The sequence below is a fragment of the Colias eurytheme genome, chromosome 16, assembly GCF_061535395.1.
Source record: "Colias eurytheme isolate Ceu_HAF_F1 chromosome 16, ilColEury1 Martin Lab GWU primary, whole genome shotgun sequence".
In the NCBI taxonomy this organism is placed as follows: Eukaryota; Metazoa; Arthropoda; class Insecta; order Lepidoptera; family Pieridae; genus Colias; species Colias eurytheme.
Genome location: NC_142995.1, coordinates 5155202 through 5169873, shown reverse-complemented (window position 1 = coordinate 5169873; position 14672 = coordinate 5155202). Strand labels below are relative to the sequence as shown.

Sequence of the window (14672 nt, the reverse complement as noted above, 5' to 3'; positions counted from 1 at the left end):
TATAAAAAGACGATGTTCATAAAAGGAAAACGAATACTTACAACCATAAGCTGTGGTTCAAAATAAGCTGGGTTAAAGTACAGTTTTCTTCGCGTAGTACCAACAGGTCTAGCAATTTCTCGGTCTTCAATAGTTTCAACAATAGATACATGTTCATCTGGAAGTCGTTCTATACCGGACTCATCGCGATGATTAACTTCCATACCCTCATATTGACTTTTTAATCCTTCATTATGGAGATGGATAATTGCTGATGTCGTTCTTTTCTGAAATGGAAATTACATTCCTATAAATATTTATTTAAATGTTTCATCAGTGACAATTATATTTAACAAAATTTATTATTTTTAATTTGTTCTTACATTGAAAACATTTTCATCGCTACGAATACTGCTGTCAGGCAAGTCTTCTGAATCCGATATATTGCTCCCAGAGTCGCTTGTGAAATTCATTTTATCACTAAAAGTTCTGCCAACTGATAGAAGCGGGTTGTTTTTGACGATACCATCATCTTGTCCCATTGCATTAGTAATTGTTTGAACACGTTCATTATTGATTCGAAGTATATCACGATCTACTGTGATAGTACCATCTCTCTTCTTTAATCCTTTAATTCTTCGAAGGCTGCTTTCTTCAGACGCGACTTTTCGTCTCTTACGAATGTGTAAATAGAGAAAGACTGATGCTACATAGATTAGCCCAAGGAGTAAAGAGCTGATGCCTATTGCTATGTATTCGCTGGCGCTCAATCCAGAATATGTACTGGAGTCGGATGTTTGCGCGTTTGGTGTGAATTGTACTTCTGTTATGTCTGAAAATAAAATTAATTGATGTTAAAGGTATATTTTTAAATCCGTTTAAAAGAATAATGCATTTCAAACCTGCTGCTAAATCTACGAGCAGTGTATGTACCTTGTCCTCTTAATATTTTTGTAGAACAGGTTGCTATAATAACGTACTCTAAAAGCTTCACAGGGTGTGAACACTGAACGCGCCGCGTAAGTCCAGTGGTGAATGAATGAGAGAAGTGTGGCAACGTTGCGGCACAAAAGTCTGACTACCATCACTCGCCCGACATGCACCTAAGTGTACACCTTCACCATTGTAATAGAATTCAGTATCTTTTACTGATTTTAAATTACCTGTATGCGCAGTATCACTCACTGCTACCACATTTGGACTATGTAGCTTGCACTCAGAATCATCCCGTACTAAATAGTAGGCTGTATTAACATTCTGTATAAATATACAGAATGTTTAAATAACTTACTTGCAGCATGTCTGGGCGGTGTTCCCTGCACTCTAAAAGCCACACAGGGTGTGAATACACCACGCAGATCAAGTGGTGAGGAGGGCGGTGTGGCAACGTCGCGGCACAAAAGCCTGACTACCATCACTCGCCCGGACATGCGTCTGCGTACTTCATCTTCACCGCTCCACTGGAATTGTGAATTTGATTAGTTTTGAGATGCGCGTGGTTAAACTTTTGATATCTTATTAAAGATCACACATAAGTTTCAAATCAATTGAAACAATTCAGTTTATTAATTTAAATAACACTTCCATCTAGGCGGTTTTGAATCGTCAAAATACATTATCCAATATTTATCACCGGTTCGGAAAGCAGTTGCTACAAAGAAGAGCAAGATATTGCAATTGCTCTTATAAAGTAATATATATGTAATTTTAATGACATAAAACGGTAATAAAAATATTTACAAATGATCATACCTGCAAAAAAGTTCTACCCTCATCTCTAAAAAGACTAAATGGCACATCCGCGTCTAGTGTATTACGAAGGTCCAAAAATCCCTTCGTCGTAAGAAATTGAGCTCCGGATACCGCGCAAATAGGTGTTTTGACATCTGAAAATATACACGATTTGAACACAAGTAAATTTAAACTATAATAAATTATGAATAAAAGTTACAAAAGCTTTTTATAAATGATTCAATTTATCACAATAAATCGAGCCGGTCAGTTTTCATTCGGCATTCAACGACATGGTATGCTTATAATGGCTTGCTGCCGGTCATATATTTACACTGTTAATAATAATATAAAGTAGGTAGTTATTGCTTCTAAATAAATATTATATTCCATAGTGTTAATAAATGTGCATCTAATACTTACTCTGAAATGTTATTTCACGCGATGGATGTATTATTTGACCTTTTAAAGGCAAGAAGACAAATGGTATACGTTGTAACGCGTTACCGGTGCCAAAAGTGGCCAAGGCACATTCTGGAAAAAATAATGAATCGAAAATAAACATCCGGTATAACAACTAAGCATCTGATATGACACTTAGAACTTTCGGCAAATAAAAAGTAGCAATGTAATTGCTTTCTTTGAATATGAAAACATATTTCAGTTAAGAGGCTTAAACTGTCGCATTTGTAAACGAATTAAAGGTGCTGTATTAGTTGTTAAATATTTTATGCTTACAAAAATAATTGCAATATGGTTGTATTCGAGTTACTAACGGTTTTAAATTTATATTATAGAGCTTTTCATTCTGGGAGAGATTATGTTTGTAAACATTTTGTCCTCTATTCGTAAAGATTGGTTCGAAATAATGGTCGACATGCTTTTAAACGATACTCGTATATTTTTAGTACATCATTATCCTGCTATATATTTTGAGAAGTTACTGAAGGCTTAGTAAAAGTTAGTGGAGTTTTAATTCAAAATTAATAATTATCTAGCTTATTTATAATTTTAAGTCTATATTTATGAGGCATGACTACACACGTAGGTGTAACGGTAGTGTACCTTACTATGTACAGATATTTATTTTATATAATGTAATTTAATCGATAATGTTATATTTTAGTAATAAGTTATAAGTAAGTACGTTTTGTATATTTTTCACATTGCTTTAAAGCTCATTCAATTCATTCAAAACACGATAGGTAAGTACTCTACATAACAATGTTTATACGATATTTTTCAAATGTTGCATATTTCCACGTTTTCAATTTCATATACTCTTAAAAAGTTGAAGATATGGCGTTCTATAGAAAAGTAAATATGGAAGTTAACATTCATTCCTCAAACGTATTGAAAATGTAAATCATGTCAATATTTGCATCTAGTTGATATAGTTTGAACTCGAGTGTGAATAAAAATGACTTTCACAAAACTTTGACAGCAAGATGGAAAAATCCCATAACGGATTTGTATCTACTTCAATATATCAACATTTTGTGTTAAGACGATACACAAAAAAAAATCCACTGCTTGGCGGGCGGAGTCTATAGCTCGCTATCGCGAACGCGGGTGTGCGCGAAGTCATTCTTGCAAACTCGCCGCGCTGCCGCTGGCCGACTCGGGACAAACATGTATGGAGTCGTCATACAGTTATAATATTGTTATACATTTATTTAATTGTTGATTTATTGGTTTTATTTTCTTGCTTATAAACAAATAATCTTCTTTTTAACAACTACTTAGACATTATTAATAATTATTATCATTTCGTAATGTTTACTTTATTACAAAATAATACAGGTTATAAATAATCTTTAAAATAACAAAAAATATTGTTACTCTGAAAAAATGAAATGGTACTCAATAACGCGGACTACTGAATTGATTTAGATTACATCATGCACAGAAATAAAAGGTACTATTTCTGAAAGAAGTTATAAATCCTAATTTTTCTCAGTCAAAGTCAAGAGTGGAAGATATCACTAATACAGTAAAACTGATGAAACTTTGGATGTTAATTTGTATATTTTTTTGTTAGTTGTTACTTAATCACGTCAAGACTACATTACCAATTTTGATAAAATATAGCTAATAGCCTGGATTTACACATAGGATACTTTTTATCCGAACTGAACACTTCTGTGGGAAAAAACAGGATTCACGATATAACCTAATTCCACGCGGGCAAAGCCGCGGTCGGAATGATATTTTTTTAAATAAAAAAATTGTTTAAAAAAAAAAACACAAAATATATTGACGCATGTATTTATTTTTTGCACTCTATTATATAGTACGACATAAAAGAGATGAAATTAATTATTTTGGAACTAATTCGTTTTTCATTACCTGGCAACCCTGAATTGGCAATGTAGCTGTCAAGTTGAATAAAAATTTGTTGTTTTTTTCGTGAAGTGGAGAATTATTGAGATAAAATTGTTATTTAGAACAAGAAATTTAAAAAAAAAAGGAGACATCATGAAAAAGGTTAAACGTAGCGGTGTCCGTGATGTGGTGTATAAAGTTTTTATTCGGTGTTTGTCCGAATTTCAAGCTGGAAATTTATTGACTGATTTGGAAAACGTTTACAAACGTACAGCAGAATATACCGGTGAGATTCCATTTATTTTTGCTCAGTACTACGTAAAATAGAATATACCATTAGTAACGAGTGTTTAATGTATGTATGTATGGCGATTATTACGTTTTCGCAAATTAATTTGAGGTTATTTGTATGTAAACAAAAACTAGTTTTTATAGTGCGACCAGCACAATTTGAGTCAAGAAGTTATATCCAATCCAACCAGCCTCAAATAAAGTACCTAGTTTAGATTTTACTACATAGTATAGTGATAACTGTTTTCATACAGCTATCTATCTATTAAGCTATTAATCAATCAAACCATAAGAAAAAAAATCATATTTACTGTATCATATTTACAGATACTGAAGATGCCCCGTACCCTCTTGCCAGTACTTCGAAACAGAGTGATGATCAGTCCTTTGAAGGAGTAGAATATTTAGATTTTGATGAATTATATTAATGTACAAAATTTATCTACAAAAAAAATAAAAATATGTGGTTTTCAAATCGCCTTGTTTTTTTCTACCCGACGGACCCAGAAAGAGGGTAATGTGTTTGAGCTGCATGTATGCTTGTTTGTTTGTATGTTTGATTCTATGTGCGCCTCTGCAGTCTAAACACTTGACCGATTTTTATAAAATAACTAATTCCAAATACATTTAAGTAAAATTTGACCTAGGTAGGTCAATTAAAATACTAATGTATTTTTGTCTTAAATTACACTATTGCTACACTGAAACAATTATAACGGTTTAAATCGCGGTATTTATTTTAGATTATATTATATACATTTTTGGTTTTTTATTCTATAGTATCAAGATCGCTTGCGTCGCAGTATCAGTGTTGCTATATGAGCGACGGTGGCGCCCTCATTTATTTTCATCTCTTTTGTGTCGCACTGTAATTGTAATTATTCATTACAAATAATCAAAATAAAATAGCCAGAACAAAGTTAGGCCCTGGTAGGGTAGGTAGGCAGGTACAGCAATGTGAGACGAACACTGGCTTATTTATACCAATAATAATGTATTATAAACATTAAATTAAGTTTACTACAAAAATACATAATATTAGCTAATGTGAAAACGAATCAACCAATCATCCCACAACAATGAAATGTGCACACAAATATTCATCCAAATCGGTTCATGTGATTAGGAGGAGTGACTGCAGCGCCATCTTCCGGGCCCAATTGTGTTTCCAGATCACCCAGGAACTCAATTTAATATACTTACACAAAATTTTTCGAAATGAAATCTCACATTACTATGTAAATATGAATATAAACCTGTTTTAGTACTAAGCAATTTCCCGCACAGGTGTAGTAAGTATAAATGAAATAAATATCAACATCAAATTCTTTATACAACATACTTATCTACCACCTACTAAGAAATGTAATTCTTGAAATTTTTTCGTATTTTTTTAAATATAATACTACTCCAATGAGCTCCTGTTCCATATTACGGCCACCATACTTGTTCACCATGATTTTTTATTTATTTGCACTTTGTTGCTTTTTGCTAAAAATGGAATCATGCGATAAAACCAGTAGAGCGTTGATAACATACATTTTTGACTGAATAAAGGTACTTACGAAGGAGTGGGTTCACATTGTGAACAATCAGTGGGTTTATTTTCCTTCTGGATTCCGGATTTCTGAAAAGATTATCTATGCTATAAATGAAAAAAATCTTACACATTCGTTATGTACTTAAAACAGGGGTACATATCAAACATCGTCTATAATACAATTATCATCAAATTTAAAATAAAACCAACTTACTTCATTAATTTGTTCCAATTGTAAGCATTCTTTTTCCTCCAACCTTTATGTTTCTTCTTCTTATTTTCTTTATTGTCCCCATTTGTCTCATTTTGTCTTATTGTGCTGTCACCCTTTTTTACGATGGCGCGAGCGACACAAGGGGCCTTAGACAAAGTAACAATTAAAAAACGATAACGAAGTTAGAAAAGGCAAAAATGTATGGGATTGACATACGCCGCGTTAGATCACGTGGTCTATCTAATGTCAATCCCATACATTTTTCCTTTTCTAACTTCGTTATCGTTTTTTAATTGTTACTTTGTCTAAGGCCCCAGTTCCCCGTGTGACGGCCGTAGCGGGAATGACTCGTGCAGCGATCGGGGTAGGAAGGTACAGGGCGGCTCTCGCTATATTGGCTGGTCGCGCGCTAATTTCAAGTATTTCTTGTTTATTTCAAAACCATCGCATATTTCAAAATTCTAAATCGGTAGACGTATAGGTTGTATGTTTTATAGTTAATATCCAAAAAGTCGTAACTTTACGTTTGTTATTTTGAAGATGCCAGAGATTAAAAAAAAATAACAATGAGAACTTTGTATTTTTTTTCTATCGAGAAAATATCATGGAATCATGTTTCTAAAACGGTAGACGTATTGTGTTACTATTGAACTTTCTTGTCAAGAATTTTCATCACGACAACTTTAATAATATAAAAATTACGAAGGTTTAAAAAGGGCCGTAAATGTTAGAAAAATTAATTCATCACCTTAAAAACAAGCAAGTTATAGAATGCAGAAATACAAGTGTTAGGTATAGGTAGGTATAACTAGGTACCTACGTAGTTTTGACGTGTGATTTGGGTGTTATAGGTAAACAGATAGACAATTAATCTGTATGTATCTAAATCACTGGCAAATATTTTCTCTTCATATCTAGAATAAAGATGATATTTTAAAATAATTCATATGAGACGAGTAGGTTTTATGGCAAATTTACAATAGGTTTTCTTTTTTCAAATTTTACAACCCATAAATAAGTTACCTGTGTCATATTTTAAAATAAAATACGAAACTAGTCATCTCTTAACTAAATTGAAACGATTTTATTTTTTGTTTGTTTCTTTTTTTAAACTAAGTACTTAACTGATTTGAATTTTTTCAAGTGTAAACACTTCTTTCTTCTCATTATGCTTACCTGGTAGATCATCAACACACAGTTCTCTATCTTCCCTAAACAAGGGTGCGCGTTGTGGGCATGCGCAGGCGCAGCCGCCGGCGAATGTCGCGCCTTTTATACTCGCCGCACCCGCGCCGTGCTCTGCGCATTGTGCTGGACCGCATTCGTCGCCTGTGGGAATATTAATCTAGTATTATAGGTATTACCATGGTATTACTGAGCATTTTTAAAACATTTCGGTTGATATTGTCGAAAAAAAGGTCAGTTACAGGAAAACTGGTCGTTAATTTTGAGTACAACTGCAGGTTTAATAGAAAAATTAATTTAAGTATTAACAAGACTATGCCATAAAGGTGGGTAATGTTTATAAAATTATATTTTCTTTTTAGGAAAAACTCAATAGGTACCTATACAAAATCATAGGTAAGTAAGTAGGTATATGAAAAAAACACAAACACAAACATGAACGAGTTGATCGTAAAATTCAGTGGAATTACATCTACAATTGAATATTTTATATTTGAGAGAGATTGCATAAAGCGATAAGATCGCCTCTGTAAATTAATATTAATTTTACTCCTGTTTCCTTGTACTCTTCTGTTATAAATTTAGAGATTTATTAATAGTTACCACGTGAATAGAGTGCAAATTAAGACATCTTCATTAGTCTCTACTCTACTTATATGTATGGAGCCATTATTAAGGGAAGAAGAAGAAAATATACAAAAATGTATAAGATCTTCGTTAAACATACCAAGTAAAGTGAACACATCGCCAGTCTCCCGTCGCGTGAGATCGCCGAGGCTGGCGGCGGCTGCGGCTGTCGCCAGCAGCAGCAGGGCGGCCATGCTAGCCCTCCCTCCCGCCGGCCGACCACCCGCCCCCCCGCATCGCTAGCTACTGCTGGAAAGATACACGATGTTATTTAGAAATTTACTCAGGGATCTAAACCTATATGATTTTGATCTGTCATTTACGAATTGCAACGGTATTTGGGCCTCGAACCAATTGAGAGGGTTCCTTTCTTTTCCAAAATTTTTGTTTCGATCAATTCTGTTTTACATAACTTGCAAATGATGATGATAACATAATATGTCTACATTTTGGCATAAAGAAAAAGGCGCTACTTATTGCAAAACTCTACTTTAGAGCTAGAGCACCTATTTTATTTCGAACTAGATAGGTTTAATAATTTTTATGAAATACAATTATTCACATAGGTATTGATTATTATGTTTACGGGTAAAAATGGGTAGAGATAAACTACGATAACATGGCGCGCCCCTCCAAATTACTGTTTCAATGTGTGTAGTGAAATACAAATATTTAAATATTATATTATTATTATTTATAATAATATAATAATTAAATTATTATATTATTATTTATAATAATATAATAATTAAATTATTAATTTTTATTATTATATTATATTATTTATTATGAATTTCACAAATACTTTCAAACGTTTTGAATTTTGGAGGGGCGCGCCATGTTATCGTAGTTTATCTTCTATGTTGTTAATTGTTGTAATGTTTCTCGTACCTACGTAGGTATAGTTTTGTACTGTAATTCAATCTAATTCTAAATATGTATTTCAAAACCCCACATTCGTCTTCATTAGTGTTAAAGTTTCCAACTGTGTCGTATCAATATGAAGTCGGTTAAAAATAACCACGAAACTTTTATGAGAAACCTCGACTAACAAGGCGAGGCGCGAAGCCGTAATTTTTTATTATCTTATATAAAAAAATAAGTCTATTTTAAAACATGTTAGGACTACGGCGCGAAAGTGTTACCTCTAGCATGAGTACATTATTTGAATATAATAAACTGGTAAGTCAAACAGACGGTTTGCTTTTCTATACCAGAAATCTGAAAGTATCTTAGGTGTCTGTTAAAATATGCATTATGTTAAAGTGATGTTCAACTGTAACATAACACATGACTGTGCAAACTATTACCACGATAGGTATACGAAAATGTTAATTTGCAACGGTTTTATATATATTTGAGAATTTAACGGTAAAATATTGAGTGTAGTATATGAATAACTCAAAGGTGGCCGCCTAAATGAAATATAGGTATTGAATTTGTTACACATACTACACTAATTATGTGCGTGTTCGTATAATTAATAGCATATACTGAATAGTTCTATAGAAAAGTTCACGCATGGGATTTGTAATTACAGTAAAGACCAATAGGTACGTTTAAAATTACACTTTTCACGCAGTCATTTTATTTAATTATACCTACTCAAATTATATTTTATACTTACAAACGCTTATTTAATGATAAGCTCGTCGAACTTTGAACGAATTTACGATATTGTGTGACGTCAGTAAAAAAGTTGACTATTTGTAAGCACTTGTAAAATTGTATCTACAGTGTTTAAGTATTTTTTAACTGAGTGTTTGCATATCTTTGTACAATGACTAAAGATTATATTTGTATTTGGTTGAGGTAATTCTAAAAATATATTCAGAATGTTCTTATTTTTTTTCTTAGGTAATAATAAAATTGTTCGCTCGACATTTGAATAAGAAGCATCGACGACAGTTGTCAGCTACTATAAAATATAATAGAGGCAGAGAAAGCTCGCACGACATCACAAAAATTCAATGGCATTGTATGATGTTCGATTTCACTTAGTTCACATTATTACCTCCAAGTATGGGGATGATAACCTCTGTGAACTGATGGGAAAATACCTCAGTGGAGCTGGGTTTTTATCAGAAATATCAAGTCTGTGACCTTAGGTATTGAAGTGTTACATTATACATAGATTTATAATCTTTATTTAAAAATGAAATATAATAGAAGTTCCAAAAATTCTGTTAGTTTGTAAATGTTAGTACGAATTAACAAAGTTAAACACATTCTGTAAATTAGCTAATATAAGTTCTATAGATGTTATACCACGTGGGTTAAATAAATTATTTTGTACGAGCTTTGGCTGAGTTAACTTTGTATTCATGTACATGGGCGTAGCTAGCCATGGGCTCAGGGTGGGGCAATCATATAAAATAATATGTAACTAGGAATACCTGAGGTCTTATCCCGTTTAAATTTTAGGGTTCAAACCTCAAAAGGAAAAAACGGCACCCTTATAGGATCACTTTGTTGTCCGTCTGTCTGCCTGTTTATCTTTAAACTTTTTTCTCAGGAACGCGTAGAGATATGAAGCTGAAATTGATATTAAATACTAATGTCTACCGTCCGTTGAAGCTGTGAAAAAATCAAACTCATAAACCAACGCAATCAAAAGATACAGCCGTTTATGCTGTAAATTTTCGCAAATTACGACTTTCGCAAGGGAATCATAACCACATGAGTAGAAGTGTCATAACCTACAGGGTACTTTCCGTGAACACAGAATCTTGAAATTTGGTAAGAATCAACATCTTATAATATGACAGATACAAGAATAATAATTGTGAAAAGTATAAATTTCCGGTAACAACATATAGGATAAACAGGCTCATACGCAACCATCGGTGCGCAAGTTCAACTCGCGGTTTTTATTTCATACAAAATGGTCAGAAGGGTCTGGCCTTGTATCAAGAAATAAGTTAACAGTTGTGTCTTCTCGATACTACATGGATGTAGTTAATAGTAGACACAACCAAAAAACCGGCCAAGTGCGAATCGAACTCACGCATGTTTTTTTGTTGTTACTTTAAATTTATGCTTTTCACAATTTTTTTCTTTATCTGCGCTATAAGAAGTTACTTAATACAGATTCTGGTTTCACGGGAAGTAACCTGTAGGTTTTGTTCCTTGGGACCCTTTCGATTCTTGAAAATTTTTGGCAAAAGCGTCTGTATCTTTTTGATTGCTTTGCCTAGTAGTTGGATTTTTATTTATTTTTTTGGCTTCAAGGGACCTTAGATTTGAGTATTCGATAATGTTTTAAGCAATACATCCACGCGTTCCTGATAAAAAAGGTGTTGACAGCCAGACGGACAACAAAGTGATCCTATAAGGGTACCGCTTTTTTCCTTTTGGTGGTTCAGAACCCTAAACATATGTTTGGGGCTACTTTATTATACAGTTTAGCTTTCTATAAATACAATAATTTGATTTATTAATTATAGTTGAATATAGAAATAAAATAAAGTTTAAAAAGTTTTTGGCCAATATCTCAAAAACTATTTACTTTGGGGCAAAAGTTATTAATGTGACCTTTTTCGTAGAGAAAAAAAATTTCACATCTTTTCTACCTTGTAAACTTTTTCGTAAAAATGAATGTTTTCCATTGCCCATATTTTTTTAGTATAGAACGTTTAATGTAGAAATGCCGCGGGCGGCCCAAATAAACTACTTACCTATAAATTTTAAGCACTACAGCACATATTTTTTTTTAGTTTGTTGAATTTGTACCATTATATACTATGCATATCTTGAAATTTTCGATTAAACGCTCAGTAGTCCAACATTAAAAGTTCTATAACTCAAAGGGTACGGGCATTAGAAAAAAAAATCAAAGAAATGCTGTAGTGTAGAAAATAAAGTGCTCTTAAAAAATGAATAGATGCATTTTATTGATTAATCAAATATTTTAAGAGTTAAAAAACGCTAAACCGGTTCATTAATTAATATCCCATTGGCCCATTGGCCATAAATCGTAAACGGTAAGTTTTAAAAAAAAGTTTACGAGGTGAAAAAGATGCGAAATTTAATTCTCTACAAAAAAGTCAAAATAATATTTGCCCTAAAGATAGTTTGCGAGAAATCGGAGAAAAAGATTGCGTTTGTGTACACGCAATACGCATATTAAGATAAATCGTACCAGCTTTTTGTTTTGATCGCATTTTTTTATGTCGACTGACGACTTTTGAGTGTGAATTCCTTACAAATATTAAGTACTAGCGATCCGCCCCGGCTTCGCCCGTGGTACATATTTTGGAATAAAAGGTAGCCTATGTTCTTTCTCAGGGTCTAAATATTATCTGTGCCAAATTTCATCAAAATCGGTCCAGTAGTTTATGCGTGAAAACCATACATACATACATACATACATACACACATGCATACAAACCTTTCCTCTTTATAATATTAGTATAGATATACCTCAGTTAATACCTAGATAATTTCGTTTTTTAAATTTGGTTAAGTACCTTCCAGGTCAGAGCCAGGGTGGGGCAAGCGCCCCACCCTGCCCCACCGTGGCTACGCCCATGTTCATGTATGATGTAAGTATTCTGCAAATCCGGTAGGTACTTGAATCGGTACATACCTATAAAACTAAAAATTTGGTATAAACTACCTAAAAATTACAATTTTGTATCAATTTTGTACAAAAATTTGAAAGTTGGATACGCGTAATGTCACCCATGATTTGTTAGTCTTAACACCCTTGAACTTAGCACTCAATTCCGTCGGTACACAACAATATTTTATGCTAATTTAACCAAAACGCGAGTACTGGCACGCGTCTCAGTATTGACACTTGGTAATTCTGTTTCCCCGTTCGACAAGCTTTTGGTAGTGTTTGCTTATTGCGAGCAAACAAGAATCGGGTCCAAGCCATTACCAAAGTGACAATGTTTCATGGTGTAATGACGCTGACAAACTCGCGCCGCGGTTGGTCCGACCCCCCATCAATCCTATCGATAGGAGCATATCGTCAATCATTTAACATTTGTGTCTAAAGACAAATATGTAGCTAGAACATGGACCTAGACAAATGATGATTTATTGAAACATTGCGCGACGTATCCGTTATTTTGAGATGTGAGACAATCATGTTTGCTAACTTTCCCGATCTGCTAGATTTATGAACGATCATTCGACAACAGAATGACTATTTCGTTTGTGTTTTACTTTTTCACAGTAGGTATGTTGGAACGTATAAGGATGTGTTCAATTGAACACATCCTTATACTTTGCTTTTAAAATAACTTTAAAATAAATAAACAAAATCTTTTCGTTTATAAAAGAAAAAGGCGATCTACGATCTACTCGCAACCGTTTGTAAATCCTGGGACAACTTAAATATTGTTATAATAATTAATAACATAATATTACCCAAGGGTTCTTTTATAGAAAGCATAGTTAGTCATGTAAAAATACAATAAATTAAAATTGAACTGCACAAATACCAATCAGAAGACTAAACTAATCCGGGCTTTCATCATTTACATGTCTAGTAAGAATCATTAGACTACGACCTACGTAATATATCCTTATATATAACATAGAACGTATTGGAAAATAGGCTATTGTTATTAACCATGCTAAAGGAAACAAAGCCCACACAAGTTTCATTTAAGCTGTATGCAGTATGGCGTATGCCCATGTCATTCGCGCTTTGCATAGCGTTTTAGACGAAGTGGTGATTTGTGGCGTAAATGCATAGTTTGAGGGCATACCCATCTCAAATTTCCTATTCATTGCAGTCGGAGTCAAACCATTAATAACTTAGAAACTGTAGTTTAATAGAAAATCATTGTTTCGATTTACTCATAGAATGTTGCTTTCGAAATAGTCCATTTTGACAACAGTCGAAAGCTGTTAGAGCCTCTTAACAAATTTTACATAAAGCAAAGTAAAGACTTGACAATATTTCATAACACTTCATGACTGTTTGTTATTCGTTTCCGTTTATCGTAAAATTGTCACTAGTACGACAGTCTGCAGAAACCGTTTTAGTTTATTCAAGCGAGAATCTACTTAGAGATTACTACCAGAAGAATTGTGTTCATTTGTCTCAAATTCTATGCTTGGGATATAAAAGTGTATATTTACTTAAGAGAATCCAATAGCGCCCATGTCTCATAATGATTAAAATAGTAATATGTAATATGTGGAGCAAACGTAATATTTGCGCGCCACGAGCCATGCTGGGTGCTTATTAGTTATTAGTTATTACCTTCAGGCTTCAACCACTATCCAGGACTGATATTAGCTGATGCTATGATAATAACCGATCACTGATTACGATTAACTACCGATACTGTTAGGATTAAAGTGAAGGAAGATGATACATCTAGGCTACTGAATATGGAATTATGATGAACGTAACGTGACATTAAGTACCTACCTAGTTAACTACCTTCTGAATAAAATTAACCACTTTTAAAATGTCATGTTTTAAAAATCATCAAAATACGAGTTAGTTTCGTAATTTTCCCATCTTATCTCGATGTTAGTCCTCATACGCAAGTCTATTACATAGTTCCTGATACAAGAACGCATGTCGAGGCACAGTAAGCTAATTTGTATTGCCACAGGAGCGCCCCAGGCACTGGTACTGATGCCGGTTTAACTGGTTAATTGTACTCTATCCTTAACATCTAATGTCCCCTTCTTCGTACTTATGAAGATTAATGATTAGTAGGTTAAGGTTTTCCAGTTCAGAAATAGTTCCGGTCGCTTCGGGCTCTATAATTAGTAAGAAGCCGTTACGTAATACTTGTATGTATATGT

General features: G+C 33.3%; 1 protein-coding gene and 2 long non-coding RNA genes across 5 annotated transcripts in view; 1 reads left to right on the top strand and 2 right to left on the bottom strand.

Moving 5' to 3' along the window:
- sha (shavenoid) overlaps positions 1-14672 on the bottom strand; it is a 61009-nt gene that overhangs the window by 4531 nt on the left and 41806 nt on the right. For 2 of the 3 annotated variants that reach the window (XM_090110689.1, XM_090110692.1), the window contains 7 exons: positions 7993-8141; positions 7257-7409; positions 2134-2244; positions 1732-1865; positions 1271-1439; positions 363-811; positions 42-266 (listed from right to left, as the gene is read on the bottom strand). In XM_090110689.1, coding sequence (XP_089966815.1) covers positions 42-266; positions 363-811; positions 1271-1439; positions 1732-1865; positions 2134-2244; positions 7257-7409; positions 7993-8086 — 1335 coding nt within the window. In that variant the 5' untranslated portion in view covers positions 8087-8141. The remainder of the gene's footprint in view (positions 1-41; positions 267-362; positions 812-1270; positions 1440-1731; positions 1866-2133; positions 2245-7256; positions 7410-7992; positions 8142-14672) is intronic. The other variant, XM_090110691.1, reaches the window with a different exon arrangement.
- LOC149901766 (uncharacterized) lies at positions 4008-5204 on the top strand. The gene is made up of 2 exons (XR_016457644.1): positions 4008-4321; positions 4654-5204. It is a non-coding gene; the product is annotated as an uncharacterized LOC149901766 (long non-coding RNA).
- LOC149901765 (uncharacterized) lies at positions 5780-6185 on the bottom strand. The gene is made up of 3 exons (XR_016457584.1): positions 6081-6185; positions 5892-5953; positions 5780-5817 (listed from the first exon to the last, which is right to left on the bottom strand). It is a non-coding gene; the product is annotated as an uncharacterized LOC149901765 (long non-coding RNA).